The sequence below is a fragment of the Drosophila erecta genome, unplaced genomic scaffold, assembly GCF_003286155.1.
Source record: "Drosophila erecta strain 14021-0224.00,06,07 unplaced genomic scaffold, DereRS2 tig00000092-arrow-pilon, whole genome shotgun sequence".
In the NCBI taxonomy this organism is placed as follows: Eukaryota; Metazoa; Arthropoda; class Insecta; order Diptera; family Drosophilidae; genus Drosophila; species Drosophila erecta.
Window position 1 is genome coordinate 5,743,172 of NW_020825207.1, and position 18,857 is coordinate 5,762,028.

Genomic DNA, 18,857 nt, shown 5'->3' on the forward strand with positions numbered 1-18,857 from the left:
AAATTACTTTACTCTTTTAGTTGGTTTTATTTAATTCACATCCACTACTTACAGTTAAGTATGTAATTGTATGCATTTAAATAGTTAAGTGCCATAAAATGTTGCAATCTTGTTTAAAATAATACATCAATTAATTGCTAAATATTATACGGTCTGCCTTCTGCTTCGCCTTCAAGTCAATTAGTTATATACACATGTGGTTTCCGATGATTGAGCTTTTCCAAAATTCTTGTCGATAAGTCTTTAATTACATAAACAAATGCGTCCGTTGTTGCTCCGGCCAGAATGTTGGCCAGCCATAATAAGAGCTGGCTTATGATGGCAGTTGGAGAGTCCGTCCTCAAGCAGCGCCAGCACCGCATCGTTCGTTTTCAGTGGCCACGGGTGTTTTAAGGTTGTTCTTCCACAGGGGATCTTAAGTAGCAGCAAGAGAGAGCGAGAGCGAGAGCGAGTCGTCAGTGAAGATGAAAATGTACATTCTTTAATTTCTATTGGCGAGTTGAACGTTGCTTGGCCCTGAAGAGACTGGGGACTGGCTACTATGACACCAGACCCGGATCCTCGGCTTTCACGTGGCTCTGCAGGGGATCGTCGTTGTTGTTGTCATCGTCGTGGATGCCCGAGGAAACCAGCGCCCGGTTTTTCTCGTAGTCGACAAAGTCGTCGAAGAGACTGGGCCACGCTTCGGTATCATCGTAATTTTGTATATCACATTGTTCCGTAAAATTGAGGTACATGTTCCATGTATCCTTCGGTATGCGGCGAATATTCGGGTGCTTTTCGAGGAAGTGAATCCAGTTGGAGAAGAGATCAGGTGTTTGTACAGTGAACACGAGTTTCCACAGGTCGATAGCCATCTCTAGTGAGAGGACGCGCTGATCGGGCTCCAGACCAAAGCTGAAATTAGAGATGCTATTTAGAAACTGATGTTGTCGGCAGAGAGAACAGCGTACCGGAATGTGAAGCGATACAACTGCTTGAACATCTCGGCGTCCGCCTTGAGCATCTCGATTGTCTGCTCCAGCCGCACCCGGATGCTGGCTATTGTGTCCGCCCTCATCTTGTGCAGACCCTCAATGAACTCCACCTTGGTGAAGCGGCACATCTGGGAGGCATCCAGGCACCAGGCCAAGACGAGAATTGCGAACTCATCGGGCTGATAGTTGAGGTCATTGCACAGTCGCTCGATGCCGTCCGTGAGTATCATGTCCTCGTCCTCCGGATCTTTGTACGCGTCGAATAGTTTGCTCAGCGTCTGGTGCGATACCTCCATTGATTCCTTGACAGCTATTAGATTATACAACATCGAATGAGTATTCCGCCAAGGCACTCGGATAACAGCTGACTCACCAGTTGTTATGATGTCGCTCATGGTGGGCGCACTGCCATTAAGCAAACCTAAAGACTTAAAACTATTACGCTTAGTATCACAATTGTTTGCTTTTGCTGGCTTGAGTGGAGTTCGGCTAGAGAGCAGTTCATCGGTTTCTAGTGAGCATAGGGCGGAATAAAGAAGGGTTCTTAGACTTTCGATCACCAAGCGGTTATTAACTTTAGAATACCCACCTAAGGCGCAGCGCTCGTTGGCATTGGGATTAATGCCCACCGATTCGTAGCAATTAGCAAGGCTGGTGGCCGTCTGGCAGGCGTTGGAATTGGAATTGTGTGAATTGGGGGACGAGGCGTTCGTTGGCATCGATTGTTCGGCGGCAGACTGGAAGCATTTCAGGCAATTGCCCATAGTGCGGGCGTGCTTGGTGCACCACCAGGTCCTTCTCCCTCCCCCGTGCTCCGTCTGCAGTTGCTTGCTTAACGGGAGCACTTGATGGCTTCCAGTTTCGTATTGGCTGAGACACTGTGATTTGTCAAGGGCGTGCAATTGCAATTGAGGTCTGCTGGTCGTATAGCTCCTTGGGAATTTATTAACTATGCATTGGCACTCCGATTCCCTCCACTGGCATATGGTAGTGGCTGTTCCAATTTCGATTCCAAGTACGTCTTCTACGAGTACAAACAAGTACGATTCCGATTCCGATTCTTTGTTGTCACTGCGATTGCTGTTGTTATTTTGGTGCCTCCTACGCAAACGCACACTCACGCGTATACACATACATGTGCAGGTTGCAACTGCAGCATTTGGTGCCACCAAATCGCGCTCGTCTCTCTTTATTGATGGCTTTCATTCACATTTTCAGTTTACCGTGTTCCAGCGCTTGTTTAACTACAATTTTGTATGATATTTTTAATTTGATTTATCTCGTTTTTTCACTTGTCTTGTTTTTTTTCTGGCAATCGGACCAGGGCGGCACTAGTCAACCAGGGCGGCACTGCTCTAAGTTGCTTGTATGCGATAGTCGAAACGATTTCGGTCTGGCAACGCCCTATCGTTAGAGAGAGCCACAGTGGGCCAAAAAATTGATTTAGCACAGTAGTTCACATTTAAAAAAATTAAAAATTATTCTAAACAGTTTTTAAATACGAATAATGCAGATATTTGCATATTCTTTTTTTTTAGAAATTTAAATTTTGCTTAGATTAATTAATTGATATAAATATTCACATGCCTTCTCAGCTGTAGATATGCACTCTTCTCGACCACTGTGCGTAATGTGAGCGCCGAAGTTTGAGCCAAGCTAGCTATTTCATTCAACAGCATGCAGTCGGAGCGGTAGAAAGTGCTTCCGGGTAACGGCATTCGGAACGTGCATATTCTACCGATCGCCGAAGAAAACTTTCGGATCGTTTTGCTAAAAAGAAAAGTGTCGTCAGGCTGCCCGAGTGGGAAAATCCAATTCGAAATCCTGCATTTGAAAAGTGGTCTTAAACCGGGACAACTAACTGGTAATAAGTGAGTGTGTGTATCCGTGGTAAATAAGTAAATGGTTGACTGCCTCGATTTTCGGTTGTTTTGGGCAATTCGAAAACCAGCCAACAAGGTTGAGTGAACTTGGTAGTTGGCCGTTGGTATGTAAGCCAAACTCCATCGTGTGTAGTAAATGGGTAATGTTTTCCTTGTGTGCGTGTTTGGTGGGCCTGTGATTCTTCACCGCTGCTACACTTTTCTTTTTTGGATTATTAATTCGAAACGTGTGAAGTTAGTACAAGTGCTGGGAAAAAGGGCAGTCTGCTCAACGGGGAATTTGGATCATCTTCGGGCTCATTTTAATTGGCCAACCACACGATAAACACATTAAAAAGTGGAATGTGAAAATAAGTATGTAACCTACATATACATATGTACATATATCTTAATTGAATATAATTAGGACCTTAATCACTCAATCCGATGCATGTACATACATACATACATATGTATGTATTATGGATCCTTAGCATCACCCAACATTGAAATGAATAAACCTTACTTTGGGGAGCTAACTTTAAAATCAAGTTAATGACTATAAACTGTAGTACAAAATATGCAAGCTTATTTTATTCCTGTTATCATCAGGTGTACATCATTTCAGCGCTGAGCGACAGTTTCTTGGGTATGTCGACCATATTTTCGAAGTAGCAGGCCAGCTCGTCGATATTAACTTCGTCGGGGCTCTGGATCTGAGCTTCTGTTCCATCATAAGGGAAAATATCCTCTAATTTATCACAATCATTGGTCAGGGAGGCCGTTTCAGGAACCTTTGGGATTGACAATCTTCCAGAACCAGAAATATTTTCACACGCGCTCATCATGGCTTTAAGGTCGTACGTATTACCAGAATTTGTATTTGTACTAGCCGTGATATTTGCCCAGTTTAATTCCGCCTCTTCCTCGATGTCTTGAATTCGGCGAACCCAATCTAGTCCTTCGGCACGGATTATTTTAAAGGGGTGTTGAATTCTTTGTTCCCGAAGCAGGACCTTTGGCTTCATAATTTCGGAATCTTTTAATTTGGGGAATGAACCCAATGTTGCCTCCATTACGGATTTATGGGAAGTTGTTCCTTCGATTGGAAAGTCAGAGATTATCATCTTATGCAGCTCGGAGGACAACATTTTTAAAGGCATCTTTTTGAATTGATCCAAAACAAGTATTGTGTGTGAGTGTGTCTGGTTTTGTAGTTGGGGCTTATGTGACCTACTTTTCAGAATCTTAGATGTCTGATGTGAAGGAATAGAAATTATAATGAAACGCCTATTCATCTGGCCTTGGATTCCTTTCAGATCGATTCGAGAATTTCCAACCTGATTGAAAGATAACACAGACGAGTATGTCATCGGATCGCTTTCACAAGTGAGTACATGCAATTAATTTGGCTCTATCTTATCTCCAACGGAATACACAAGACTCATTTACCTTCTGGATCAATCTTTTGCGTTTAGAGCCGCCAAAGATGGACTGTTGGATGTGCTGGCAGCAGCCACCCGGAAGGATACGAATGCCAAGGACAGTGATTCCATGACGCCGGTCATGTGGGCAGCCTTCGAGGGCCGTCTGGATGCACTGCGTTTGCTGTGCGGAAGGGGGTGCGTAATAGTTTAATTGATGTTTCTATATTTACTGACAATAATCCTTCCAGTGGTGACCCCGACAAATGCGATCAGTTCGGAAACACAGCCTTGCACTTGGCCTCCGCCAAGGGTCATTTGCATTGCGTCGACTTTTTGGTGAAATTCGGGGTAAACATCTATGCCTTGGATATCGATAAGCACAGCGCCAAGGATCTGGCGGCTATTAATGGCAGGGATGAGATCCTGCGCTACTTGGATGTGGCCTTCACAAACTTGGAGGCCACTGAAAAGTAAGTTTATGAAATATCTTCCGCCTGTTTGGCATGAATTGTTTTTGTTAAGGCAGTTTTACGATTCCTCAAGCAACTGATTTCTGTTAATATCTCTTCATGGACTAATATACTGCTATAATTTACAGAAAAAAATGCAAGGCCCTGAAAGAATTGGCCGAGAAGAACTGCGAGAAACGTGTGCGGGAGTACATGAAACGTCAGAATCAGCAGCAGCAGCGCCAGGATCCGGAGTATTCGGACCTAAGCCCACCCAGTGGCTCCAGCAAGACCAGCAACATGCTGTCCACTCTCAAGCAGAAGATCTGGTCCAGCCAGGGCAATCTAAACAAGACATCAAGGGATACGCCGCCTCCCACAAAGTTCAGCGATCTGGTTGGGAGCGGTAGCAGCAGCAGCGGAGGCTCCACGATAGCCAGTCGAGCGGGAACGGTGCAAAAGAGACCTTCGCAGCTGCAAAAGCAGCACAGCAGCACATGTCCACACTCCAAGATTTCCAGCGACACAGACGGTGGCTTCAAGGTGCGCGAGGTGGAGCCGGATGGAAAGCGAACCATTACATCGCTTACGGGTCTGCAGCGAGACTCCGAAGTGCTGTACGTGGGCACATTCAGTTCCAACGAGGACAGTGTCGGCAAGCGCGGCAAGATCAGCGATGTTTTTGAGTGCATGGAGGCCGATGAGTTGGACCACAGCGATAACCGCAGTGGCTACAGCACGACTTTGGCACGTTCCTTCTCTCAGCCGGATATTCTCGGGGATGGTCAGTTAACCCAGGAACTAAGCGCGGAAGTGACCCTCCAAAGGCCTGTTGGACTCTTTGACAGACCCACCATGTTGGGCAGCATTGCTTTCCGTCGATCCGTAACAGCGGCTTTGAGTCAGCTCCAGCTACACACGGACACCAGTTCCACATCCACGATGCGCAATGCGGGCAGCAATCCTTCAAAGTCACGAAATGGCGGTGGAAAGGGTCGCTTATATCTGAACCTTTCGGATGATACGGACTCTGAGGGCGGCGGTCACGACGTCTATAGCGATGATGACGACGACGACCGAGAGGCCGGAGGAAGTGCCTTGCAGCGATTCCTGGCCGTCTGGGCCCTGGAAGAATACCTACCAGTGTGAGTACCAAAACCAAATTGGACTGGAATGCATTGTGTATGTAACTCCATTACTATTTCAGATTTCAGAAGCAAGAGATCGATTTGGAGACCCTGATGCTGCTCACAGAGTCGGACCTCAAGTCACTTGGCTTGCCGCTGGGTCCATTCCGTAAACTCACCTTCGCCATCCAGGAGAGACGTAACGCCCTGGCCAATCCCGGACCCCTGGTAGACAGCCGACTGTAGTAGTTGGCCTAATCACTCTATTTTTTGTAATACTTCAACATGTTTAATTAGCCTAGTGTACATACTAAATTAAAGCCTAAATAATTATCACCCCGACACCTGTTGCATCAGGTAGAGGTTGGCGTAGATTTTGTTCAGTGCCATCAACTCTTCGTGGGTGCCGTGTTCCACTACCACCCCGCGTTTAAGCACACAGATGAGATCCGCATTCCGTACGGTGGTCAGACGATGGGCGATCGTCAGGCATGTGCGGCCGGATCTCGCCTCATCCAACGCCTGCTGCACCACCTTCTCGCTCTCCAAATCCAGCGCAGAGGTGGCCTCGTCCAGGATGAGTATCTTCGGGTTTCTGACCAGCGCTCTAGCGATGGCGATGCGCTGCTTCTGACCACCAGAGAGCTGCGAGGTCTTGCCCAACCGGGTGTCGTAGCCTTGGGGCAATGCACTAATAAAGTTGTGGATATTGGACTTCTTGGCCGCCTCAATGATCTCCTGCATGGACACGTCGTCCCGGAAATTGTTGCCATAGGCTATGTTCTCGGCTATGGTGCGATCGAAGAGCACAGGTTCCTGGGAGACCAGGCCCAGCTTGGAGCGCAGTGTGTCCAACGGGAACTCGGTGCTCGGCATTCCGCTTAGGTTCACGGATCCCGATACGGGATCGTAGTAGCGGAGCAGCAGTTGCACGCAGGTGGACTTGCCGGAGCCAGACGGACCCACAAGAGCCACCGTCGTCGACTTCTTTATGGTAAGATTTAGGCCCTGCAGAATGGGAGTACCCTTCCTCGTCGGATACTCGAAGCCCACGTTTTCATAGACAATGTCTCCATCGGATTTCTGAAAAGACAATGAAATTTAAGTGTCGGGTTTCGATAGGTGAAAAAATGCATTTCCTTGCATAAAGCGCTGGTCTGAAAGTTGACTCACCTCAACTGTATTGTAGGGACTCTGTGGGGGATTGGGCTGCGTGGAGGTGTGCTTGAAGAGATCCATCAGGCGTCCAGCGGACAGAATCGCATCGTTTACATTCGGCGCGTAGGCCAAGGCCTGTCCCAACATCCAGGAGCCAAAGATCAGAGCCTCGGCCACCTTGATGATGTCCTCATAGTTCATTCGCTCCTCTGCCACCAGCACTCCACCATAGTACATGGAGATGCCGTAAGCCAGGAAAGGAGCCGCCTGGCCCAAAGCGAAAACCAGACCACGGAAGCGAACTTTGCGCCTGCAGGCGACATCCACACGATCGATTTGCTGAACGTACTGATCCAACACCTGACGCTCCAAGCAAAGACCATTGACCGTTCGGATATTGGTAATAGCTTCGACGGCCACTTGAGAAGCCTCCTCGATCGATGCCTTAGCCTTTTGGGCGCTCTTCATGACGAAGCGCCCCTCCAAGTAGACGGACAAACAGACCAGGGGCAGGGTGACCAGTGTGAGGAGCGTCTGTTGCCAGGAGAAAACGAAACCGACGACCATTCCAACCACAAGAGTGGCCACGGCCTGGAGCATGGTGCCCACACGAGCTCCGGTTGCCTGGAATATAGAAAAATGTTAGAAATTTAAAAACATATATATAGTCAATAGTCAAAGTAAATAATATTGACCACAAGCTTTTTAATATTGCTGCTAAGGGTATATTAAAGTATGAAACAATGTTGTTGGTTTACATTTATGTATAAGCAGCTTTTCTGTGGCACCTGCACAAGGTATCTTTATACCCGTTACTCGTAGAGTCGGAAGCGTTTCCGACCATATAAAGTACATATTCTTGATCGGATGAAGTTCTAAACTCCATAACTCAACTTATCTTAATCGGATTTTGAAGTGGCATACCTCTAAATGTTTCCGGAGCAATTCTCTAAAAATCTGCATTCAAATTTAAAATTTAATTTTTTTTTTAATTTTTTGCAATTTTTTTGATGTGATGATGTAGAAATTCAATAAAGTTGAGAAATGCCCCAAGGCTGAAGTTCTAAACTCCATAACTCAACTTATCTTAATCGGATTTTGAAGTGGCATACCTCTAAATGTTTCTGGAGCAATTCTCTAAAAATCTGCATTCAAATTTAAAATTTAATTTTTTTTTTAATTTTTTACAATTTTTTTGATGTGATGATGTAGAAATTCAATAAAGTTGAGAAAAAATCCCCAAGGCTGAAGTTCTAAACTCCATAACTCAACTTATCTTAATCGGATTTTGAAGTGGCATACCTCTAAATGTTTCTGGAGCAATTCTCTAAAAATCTGCATTCAAATTTAAAATTTAATTTTTTTTTTAATATTTTGCAATTTTTTTGATGTGATGATGTAGAAATTCAATAAAGTTGAGAAATGCCCCAAGGCTGAAGTTCTAAGCTCCATAACTCAACTTATCTTTATCGGATTTTGAAGTGGCATACCTCTAAATGTTTCTGGAGCAATTCTCTAAAAATCTGCATTCAAATTTAAAATTTAATTTTTTTTTAATTTTTTGCAATTTTTTTGATGTGATGATGTAGAAATTCAATAAAGTTGAGAAATGCCCCAAGGCTGAAGTTCTAAACTCCATAACTCAACTTATCTTAATCGGATTTTGAAGTGGCATACCTCTAAATGTTTCTGGAGCAATTCTCTAAAAATCTGCATTCAAATTTAAAATTTAATTTTTTTTTTAATTTTTTGCAATTTTTTTGATGTGATGATGTAGAAATTCAATAAAGTTGAGAAATGCCCCAAGGCTGAAGTTCTAAGCTCCATAACTCAACTTATCTTAATCGGATTTTGAAGTGGCATACCTCTAAATGTTTCTGGAGCAATTCTCTAAAAGTCTGCATTCAAATTTAAAATTTAATTTTTTTTTTAATTTTTTCCATTTTTTTTGATGTGATGATGTAGAAATTCAATAAAGTTGAGAAATGCCCCAAGGCTGAAGTTCTAAACTCCATAACTCAACTTATCTTAATCGGATTTTAAAGTGGCATACCTCTAAATGTTTCTGGAGCAATTCTCTAAAAATCTGCATTCAAATATAGAATTTTATTTTTTTTTTAATTTTTTTGTTTTTTTTCTGATGTTATGATGTAGAAATTCAAGAAAGTTGGGAAATCCCCCAAGGCTGAAGTTCTAAACTCCATAACTCAACTTATCTTAATCGGATTTTGAAGTGGCATACCTCTAAATGTTTCTGGAGCAATTCTCTAAAAGTCTGCATTCAAATTTAAAATTTAATTTTTTTTTTAATTTTTTGCAATTTTTTTGATGTGATGATGTAGAAATTCAATAAAGTTGAGAAATGCCCCAAGGCTGAAGTTCTAAACTCCATAACTCAACTTATCTTAATCGGATTTTGAAGTGGCATACCTCTAAATGTTTCTGGAGCAATTCTCTAAAAATCTGCATTCAAATTTAAAATTTAATTTTTTTTTTAATTTTTTGCAATTTTTTTGATGTGATGATGTAGAAATTCAATAAAGTTGAGAAATGCCCCAAGGCTGAAGTTCTAAACTCCATAACTCAACTTATCTTAATCGGATTTTTAAGTGGCATACCTCTAAATGTTTCTGGAGCAATTCTCTAAAAATCTGCATTCAAATTTAAAATTTAATTTTTTTTTTAATTTTTTGCAATTTTTTTGATGTGATGATGTAGAAATTCAATAAAGTTGAGAAATGCCCCAAGGCTGAAGTTCTAAACTCCATAACTCAACTTATCTTAATCGGATTTTGAAGTGGCATACCTCTAAATGTTTCTGGAGCAATTCTCTAAAAATCTGCATTCAAATTTAAAATTTAATTTTTTTTTTAATTTTTTGCAATTTTTTTGATGTGATGATGTAGAAATTCAATAAAGTTGAGAAATGCCCCAAGGCTGAAGTTCTAAGCTCCATAACTCAACTTATCTTAATCGGATTTTGAAGTGGCATACCTCTAAATGTTTCTGGAGCAATTCTCTAAAAATCTGCATTCAAATATAGAATTTTATTTTTTTTTTAATTTTTTTTTTTTTTTCTGATGTTATGATGTAGAAATTCAAGAAAGTTGGGAAATCCCCCAAGGCTGAAGTTCTAAACTCCATAACTCAACTTATCTTAATCGGATTTTGAAGTGGCATACCTCTAAATGTTTCTGGAGCAATTCTCTAAAAGTCTGCATTCAAATTTAAAATTTAATTTTTTTTTTAATTTTTTCCATTTTTTTTGATGTGATGATGTAGAAATTCAATAAAGTTGAGAAATGCCCCAAGGCTGAAGTTCTAAACTCCATAACTCAACTTATCTTAATCGGATTTTGAAGTGGCATACCTCTAAATGTTTCTGGAGCAATTCTCTAAAAATCTGCATTCAAATATAGAATTTTATTTTTTTTTTAATTTTTTTGTTTTTTTTCTGATGTTATGATGTAGAAATTCAAGAAAGTTGGGAAATCCCCCAAGGCTGAAGTTCTAAACTCCATAACTCAACTTATCTTAATCGGATTTTGAAGTGGCATACCTCTAAATGTTTCTGGAGCAATTCTCTAAAAGTCTGCATTCAAATTTAAAATTTAATTTTTTTTTTAATTTTTTGCAATTTTTTTGATGTGATGATGTAGAAATTCAATAAAGTTGAGAAATGCCCCAAGGCTGAAGTTCTAAACTCCATAACTCAACTTATCTTAATCGGATTTTGAAGTGGCATACCTCTAAATGTTTCTGGAGCAATTCTCTAAAAATCTGCATTCAAATTTAAAATTTAATTTTTTTTTTAATTTTTTGCAATTTTTTTGATGTGATGATGTAGAAATTCAATAAAGTTGAGAAATGCCCCAAGGCTGAAGTTCTAAACTCCATAACTCAACTTATCTTAATCGGATTTTGAAGTGGCATACCTCTAAATGTTTCTGGAGCAATTCTCTAAAAATCTGCATTCAAATTTAAAATTTAATTTTTTTTTTAATTTTTTGCAATTTTTTTGATGTGATGATGTAGAAATTCAATAAAGTTGAGAAATGCCCCAAGGCTGAAGTTCTAAACTCCATAACTCAACTTATCTTAATCGGATTTTGAAGTGGCATACCTCTAAATGTTTCTGGAGCAATTCTCTAAAAATATGCATTCAAATTTAAAATTTAATTTTTTTTTTAATTTTTTGCAATTTTTTTGATGTGATGATGTAGAAATTCAATAAAGTTGAGAAATGCCCCAAGGCTGAAGTTCTAAACTCCATAACTCAACTTTTCTTAATCGGATTTTGAAGTGGCATACCTCTAAATGTTTCTGGAGCAATTCTCTAAAAATCTGCATTCAAATTTAAAATTTAATTTTTTTTTTAATTTTTTGCAATTTTTTTGATGTGATGATGTAGAAATTCAATAAAGTTGAGAAATGCCCCAAGGCTGAAGTTCTAAACTCCATAACTCAACTTATCTTAATCGGATTTTGAAGTGGCATACCTCTAAATGTTTCTGGAGCAATTCTCTAAAAGTCTGCATTCAAATTTAAAATTTAATTTTTTTTTTAATTTTTTGCAATTTTTTTGATGTGATGATGTAGAAATTCAATAAAGTTGAGAAATGCCCCAAGGCTGAAGTTCTAAGCTCCATAACTCAACTTATCTTAATCGGATTTTGAAGTGGCATACCTCTAAATGTTTCTGGAGCAATTCTCTAAAAATCTGCATTCAAATTTAAAATTTAATTTTTTTTTTAATTTTTTGCAATTTTTTTGATGTGATGATGTAGAAATTCAATAAAGTTGAGAAATGCCCCAAGGCTGAAGTTCTAAACTCCATAACTCAACTTATCTTAATCGGATTTTGAAGTGGCATACCTCTAAATGTTTCTGGAGCAATTCTCTAAAAATATGCATTCAAATTTAAAATTTAATTTTTTTTTTAATTTTTTGCAATTTTTTTGATGTGATGATGTAGAAATTCAATAAAGTTGAGAAATGCCCCAAGGCTGAAGTTCTAAACTCCATAACTCAACTTTTCTTAATCGGATTTTGAAGTGGCATACCTCTAAATGTTTCTGGAGCAATTCTCTAAAAATCTGCATTCAAATTTAAAATTTAATTTTTTTTTTAATTTTTTGCAATTTTTTTGATGTGATGATGTAGAAATTCAATAAAGTTGAGAAATGCCCCAAGGCTGAAGTTCTAAACTCCATAACTCAACTTATCTTAATCGGATTTTGAAGTGGCATACCTCTAAATGTTTCTGGAGCAATTCTCTAAAAATCTGCATTCAAATTTAAAATTTAATTTTTTTTTTAATTTTTTGCAATTTTTTTGATGTGATGATGTAGAAATTCAATAAAGTTGAGAAATGCCCCAAGGCTGAAGTTCTAAACTCCATAACTCAACTTATCTTAATCGGATTTTGAAGTGGCATACCTCTAAATGTTTCTGGAGCAATTCTCTAAAAATCTGCATTCAAATTTAAAATTTAATTTTTTTTTAATTTTTTGCAATTTTTTTGATGTGATGATGTAGAAATTCAATAAAGTTGAGAAATGCCCCAAGGCTGAAGTTCTAAACTCCATAACTCAACTTATCTTAATCGGATTTTGAAGTGGCATACCTCTAAATGTTTCTGGAGCAATTCTCTAAAAATCTGCATTCAAATTTAAAATTTAATTTTTTTTTTAATTTTTTGCAATTTTTTTGATGTGATGATGTAGAAATTCAATAAAGTTGAGAAATGCCCCAAGGCTGAAGTTCTAAACTCCATAACTCAACTTATCTTAATCGGATTTTGAAGTGGCATACCTCTAAATGTTTCTGGAGCAATTCTCTAAAAATCTGCATTCAAATTTAAAATTTAATTTTTTTTTTAATTTTTTGCAATTTTTTTGATGTGATGATGTAGAAATTCAATAAAGTTGAGAAATGCCCCAAGGCTGAAGTTCTAAACTCCATAACTCAACTTATCTTAATCGGATTTTGAAGTGGCATACCTCTAAATGTTTCTGGAGCAATTCTCTAAAAATCTGCATTCAAATTTAAAATTTAATTTTTTTTTTAATTTTTTGCAATTTTTTTGATGTGATGATGTAGAAATTCAATAAAGTTGAGAAATGCCCCAAGGCTGAAGTTCTAAACTCCATAACTCAACTTATCTTAATCGGATTTTGAAGTGGCATACCTCTAAATGTTTCTGGAGCAATTCTCTAAAAATCTGCATTCAAATTTAAAATTTAATTTTTTTTTTAATTTTTTGCAATTTTTTTGATGTGATGATGTAGAAATTCAATAAAGTTGAGAAATGCCCCAAGGCTGAAGTTCTAAACTCCATAACTCAACTTATCTTAATCGGATTTTGAAGTGGCATACCTCTAAATGTTTCTGGAGCAATTCTCTAAAAATCTGCATTCAAATTTAGAATTTTATTTTTTTTATTTTTTCTGATGTTATGATATGGTAGAAATTCAAGAATATTAAGAAATGCCCCGAAGACTGAATTTCAAAAGCCCATAACTCAACTTATCTTAATCTTTTTCACTTTTTGATATATCTGGTAAATTTCTATAGATGTGCAAAAAAATATTTTCCAAGCTTTTAAAAAACTTAAAAGTTTTTTTAATTTTACTATTTTTTTCCCAATTTCTACCGATATTCCAGATGTTGAAAATTCTTGTTTGCACTAGCTGAGTAACGGGTATCTTATGGTGGGGGAACTCGACTATAGCAATCTGTCTTGTTTAATCTTGAAACTTACCCCCTGAACGTTGGAGCAATCACTGGCCAGACGGGAGCATAGTGCTCCGACTGAATTCCGCTCGTCATCGAAAAAGGCAATATCCTGACGAATAATCGTTCCAAAAGCCAGTTTGCGCAATCGCGTTGTCATCTTCACGCCGGCCGTTGTGAACATGTAGGTCTGCAGCATGTTGCCCAATCCGGCCATCAAGCCAATGCCAATGAAGATCATGGAGATTTTCAGGACCTCGGCTCGCACAACGTCATCGTCGCCGTCGGAGAGGATTCCAAAGAAGTCGCCGAAGAAGAGACCCCAAAGCGGGAATGTGGCGCCGTGCATCACGGATGCAATGCCTCCGACCACTATGAATCGCCACTCCGGAGCATTAAGCTTCATTAGCTGCATGAAGGACACCTTGGACACCACTTCCTTGTCCTTCTTCTTCTTGCGGCGCTGCGAGCGACCTGTGAATTATATGAATATTGGACCATATAAGAATATATGTAGGTTCTCTAGAATCACTACTTTGTAGAACTCAGAAACTTTTGACATTCCATTTCCTCTACTCAAATAAGGAATTTATCATGCTTAATGAGCTAATAGAAATATTTCCTTATTTCCTTATATTTAAAGCAAATGATCCGTGAGTCTTATTGAAACTGATGGAAATATTGGCTAGTAAAACCATTATTTATTCTGGCCTCTGGTACTTACGCTTGCGTCGCGTGCTAGCTCGGAATCCGCTCTCCCTGGAGCTGCCCGAAGTCTGCAACTCCGGCTCCTCGGTCTCCTCATCCTCCTCGTCATCATCGGTTTCCTCGTCGGACAGGTTCTGCGACTTCTGCAGAGGCCGTCCGGCCGCCGCTCCCTCGTCCGCCTCAGTGGCCTCCTTGCGCTGGGTGATGTTCACCAGTTCGCAGTAGAGGCCCCTTCGCTCCATGAGCTCCTCGTGCGTGCCCTGCTCCGCCACCACGCCGTCCTTGAGGAAGACAATCTTGTCGGCATTGGTGATGGTGGACAGTCGGTGGGCCACAACCAGAGTGGTTGGTCCCTGACTGGCCAGCTCCAGGGCGCTTTGCACCCGCTTCTCAGAGGTGGGATCCAGGGCAGAGGTGGCCTCGTCGAGAAGCAGCACTTGGGGCTGTCTAACCAAGGCACGGGCAATGGCAATGCGCTGCTTCTGGCCACCAGAGATCTGGGCGCCCTTCTCGCCCACCTGGGTGTCGTAGCCCTTGGGCAGACGAGTGATGAAGTCATGACAGTTGGCCGCTCGCGCCGCCTTCTCCACATCCGCCTGAGTGGCCGATGGTCTTCCGTATCGGATATTCTCGCCAATGGTGGTGGCGAAGAGAACCGGTTCCTGGCCCACCACACCGATCTGCGAACGCAACCAGCCCACATTCAGTGTTCGAAGATCCCGTCCATCCAGTTTGACGCTGCCCGCCTCGGGGTCGTAGAACCGCTGCATCAACTGGATGAGGGTGCTCTTGCCACACCCAGATGCGCCCACGAAGGCCACCGTCTGACCCGGAAGCACATCGACGGTCAGACCCTTGAGGATCTGCACATCTGGGCGGGCGGGGTAACGGAAGCGAATACCCTCGAAACGAATGTGTCCAGCGGCGTTCTTGGGCCTGTCTCCCTTCTCGTCCAATGGATCAACCTGCGACGGACGATCGATGATGTTGAACAGGGTCTGGCCAGCTGCCGTGGCCACGGCAAGGGCCTCCACGTGTGGAGAGGCGAAACCGAGATTCTGGGCACCCATGATCACGGCGAACAGGACAATGACCAACACGGCAGGAGTATAAACGCGATCGGGAAGATCACGCTCGTCCAGAATGAGCGTGACACCATACCAGATGGCAAGGGCCATGCACAGGTAGATGATCAGCCAGGACAGGGCATTTCCCATGCCCGAGTAGAGACCCTTCTTGCGACCCGTATTCTCTGCGGGAATGAGCAGCTTTCCAAAGCGTTCCTTCTCCTTCTCCTGGCCACTGAAAGCGAACACTGTGCGAATTCCACTGAAGACCTCCTCCACCACGTTGGCTGCATCGGAGTAGGACTTCAGCTCCTTCTCGGCCAGGGATCCCTGGAGTCGCGCCACCACACTGGTGGCTGCGATGATGAAGGGCACACAACTGAGAATGACTAGGGTGAGCTTCCAGCCGTAGACGAATGCGGACACTATTCCAATCACAAAGGTCATGATCAGGAAGGCCACAATCACCACTTTCTCGCCAATGCCCTCCTTCAGTTTGTCCAGATCTCTGCAAATTCAAGACAATCGGGAAGTTCTAGAAATCAAAATTACCAAAATAGCAAAATAGAGGGTTGGAAACTGAATACATCAGTGGGCAACACAAATAGTTTTTAGTTTTTAATTTTTAATTTTACAATTGAAATAAATTCGAATGCATTGAATTAAAGCAATTCCTCGGCGTGGTATATTTAATTAATTTAGAAACTCCCAGGTGGCTTCCTAAAATTGGCTGGGAATCGCGATAGTGATAAATTGGTTCAATCATTTAAAGTCATATTGAGGGTAATAAGTCGGCTTGCAAGTATGATTGGGTAATTTTCTAGTTTTGCTAATGAATATTCAATTGATATGGTTTTTATACTTTGTATAATGTAATAAGATCATGATTATAAGGTTATTAGTTACATTTTGAGACGAAACTCACTCGGTCATTTTGCTGGCAAAGTTGGAGCCCGAACTGGTGTCGTACCAGGCGATATCCTGTCGCAGCATGGCCTCCAGGAAGAGCTTTCGGATGCGATCGATCTGCTTGAGGGCTATGCGATTGGCCAAGTCGATGGCCAGTGTGATGAGCAGGAACATGGCTACAGATCCCACCAGACTGCCAATTCCAAAGGCAGTCGCATCATCGATGATCGCCTGCTTGTTCTCCTCTACGCTGGCATTTGTCCTGCAGGAAACATGGTGTTATAAGACAGACCTGGATACCTAACCTATCATCAAGGACTTACAATTGCTTGCCGCCACCAAACAAGGGCAGAGCAAAGGCAGGGGAGGATGTGCCCACGCGCACTTTTCGGTCCACCAGCAGGGATGTGAACTCCCCATAGATGATCATGAAGTAGGGAATAAATGCGGACGCAGCGGTGGCCACCAGCAGACTGAACACCAACAGGTAGCGCTCGCATGTGGTTGAGTATCTGAACTATGGAGGGATATAGAAGAGAGAGCAAAAGGGATATAGAACATTTATCGATGCTGACCAGGAGTCGCCACTCACCAGATCAAAGTAACTGTACTTCCGTGTCTTATCAAGAACTGATCCTTCCTTATGCTGAAAGTCACCAGCTTGTGGCAACTGTGAGTCCTCCTTCTTCTTGTCCATTGTATCTACAAGGCGGTACTGCAGTAAGTATCTCAATACTCGCTATAGCAATCAAGCCTAAGAGCAAAGTTAACAATCAGTTAAGAACACTTTGTGCTGGCCTGATATCTTAGCCTTAAATTGGGGCCTATAATTTAGAATCCAGCAATTAAAGAACTTAACCACGCGAACCACAAACTCGACCAGTTGCCGTGGCTTTTTATCTGCAAACTCAGCTATAATAGTCTGGTTACTATCTAAAATTCAAATTCATAAATAGAGTTCAGTGCTCTCAAGGAAAGATACTGGGTAGATTACCAATAGAATGATTGAATTCTTAAAAATATTTCAGCTTCCATAAATCTTAACGGAAAACGAATACTGGCTAAGATTAGGAATGTTATGAACTAAATTTCTAAAGATTTATCTTTGGGTTCATGCACTACCACTATTTCAAGTTATTTTTCCTTTCATTAATTTGAGTGAATTATTGCACTTTTCTTGCACTTAATTAAATGGAAATCAATGTATCGCAACATCTCGAGAATACGTAATTATAATACCATTAAAATAAGTAATGCTGATAAAAATGGCAGCAATTATGACGCTTAAGTGTGTGATAATTAATGTATCTTTACGTATTACATAAAATATCGTAGAAATTATTGGACGCGGAGCAAAGGGCTGATTAATCAGCAAAAACAATTTTCCCAAGTCAATTTAAGGAAATTAGCTCGATTGCGCGAATGAAAAAGCGTCCATAAATTAATAAATTAAGCGCAATTGGAAAGCGAGATATTTTTGTGTTGATTGCGATTGTCAATTGCGAACGGCTTGCACTCCATATCCAAGGAACCGGGCATAGCCCACTCCTCAGCTCCACTCAGCTGCACTCAGCTGCAATCAGTTACTCAGATTGGATTCAATTTTATGCACTTGTCTTCAGAAACGCACTAATCGAATGTATTGCGAAGCTGAATCATTCCATTGAACTTCACTTGCAACATGGCACTTACTTGGCTCGTGCCGCTCTTCCGTGGTCACTTAACCAACTGATGAAACCCGCGATCTCCGAAAGAATATATATGTATGCTTCCACTGGCTCTATTGGCACTGGGAAGTGCTCAAGTGCTCAAGTGCTCAAGAAGACGTCTGGAGCCGACGAGTGCGCGATCTGAACTGGACTAACCCAAGATCGAATGGCTGCGACGACAGCTCGGTTCCAGAATCTCGGATACCGGGTCTTCGGTCTTCGGTCCTCGGTCTTCGGTCTCGGGTCTCGGGCGGCAATAAAGCCAAGTCGATCGTATAACTAATCGGGATTCCCACTTCCCCTGGCAACCGCTGGCCACTCACTCACTCGTCCATCCACTCGGACAATACTGGTTTCCTGGCCAAGCAGCAGTTACAGTCCTGTAACCAAAACAGCGCCATAATGGCCGATAAAGCCGATGCAGATTAGATAGCTTAGGCAGGTACCATCGCATCGATTCGGTGTTACGCTAGTCTGTTATCACACTCGTAACCGGTATTTGTTTACTATCATCTGTGGACAGTGCAGTCGGGTTTTGGGCCAAACAAAAAGACTGCGCGTAATAGATTTGCGCGCATGGTTTTCCCCTCTCGAGGTTTTAAGCTGAATTCGTAAGATCGGGGGACTAACCGAGCAGAGATCTGTATCTGTATCTGTATCGCGTGCGAAAGCCGTGATTCATACCGCCGCTCAGGTATTTCAGTGCCGTGAAATACCTGGATGCTTAAG

The 18,857-nt window shown here is 41.6% G+C and overlaps 4 protein-coding genes across 8 annotated transcripts; 1 reads left to right on the top strand and 3 right to left on the bottom strand.

Annotated features, from left to right (window-relative positions):
- Positions 1–14: 14 nt before the first annotated feature.
- On the bottom strand, positions 15–2,371 carry LOC6546618 (DCN1-like protein 3). Its single transcript, XM_001975798.3, has 4 exons — positions 1,567–2,371; positions 1,351–1,488; positions 954–1,287; positions 15–897 (listed from the first exon to the last, which is right to left on the bottom strand). Exons 1-4 carry the CDS (start codon positions 2,108–2,110, stop codon positions 540–542), a joined length of 1,374 nt encoding a protein of 457 aa, XP_001975834.2. The 5' UTR covers positions 2,111–2,371; the 3' UTR covers positions 15–539.
- Positions 2,372–2,606: 235 nt separating this feature from the next.
- On the top strand, positions 2,607–6,178 carry LOC6546616 (Usher syndrome type-1G protein homolog). 5 transcript variants are annotated; one of them, XM_001975796.3, is made up of 6 exons: positions 2,607–2,848; positions 4,159–4,228; positions 4,318–4,461; positions 4,515–4,736; positions 4,865–5,860; positions 5,923–6,178. In XM_001975796.3, exons 2-6 carry the CDS (start codon positions 4,206–4,208, stop codon positions 6,086–6,088), a joined length of 1,551 nt encoding a protein of 516 aa, XP_001975832.1. In that variant the 5' UTR covers positions 2,607–2,848; positions 4,159–4,205; the 3' UTR covers positions 6,089–6,178. The 5 variants fall into 5 exon arrangements, with proteins under 5 accessions (XP_001975832.1, XP_015011632.1, XP_026836228.1 ...); XM_015156146.2 differs by having other exon boundaries at positions 2,607–2,841; XM_026980427.1 differs by having other exon boundaries at positions 2,607–2,854; positions 5,923–6,101.
- On the bottom strand, positions 3,407–4,165 carry LOC6546617. The gene has a single exon (XM_001975797.3). It carries the CDS (start codon positions 4,135–4,137, stop codon positions 3,448–3,450), a length of 690 nt encoding a protein of 229 aa, XP_001975833.3. The 5' UTR covers positions 4,138–4,165; the 3' UTR covers positions 3,407–3,447.
- Positions 6,086–18,299, bottom strand: LOC6546615 (multidrug resistance protein homolog 49). Its single transcript, XM_001975795.3, has 8 exons — positions 18,112–18,299; positions 17,012–17,173; positions 16,743–16,936; positions 16,436–16,681; positions 14,460–16,018; positions 13,764–14,209; positions 7,016–7,624; positions 6,086–6,925 (listed from the first exon to the last, which is right to left on the bottom strand). Exons 2-8 carry the CDS (start codon positions 17,114–17,116, stop codon positions 6,176–6,178), a joined length of 3,909 nt encoding a protein of 1,302 aa, XP_001975831.1. The 5' UTR covers positions 17,117–17,173; positions 18,112–18,299; the 3' UTR covers positions 6,086–6,175.
- Positions 18,300–18,857: the final 558 nt, after the last annotated feature.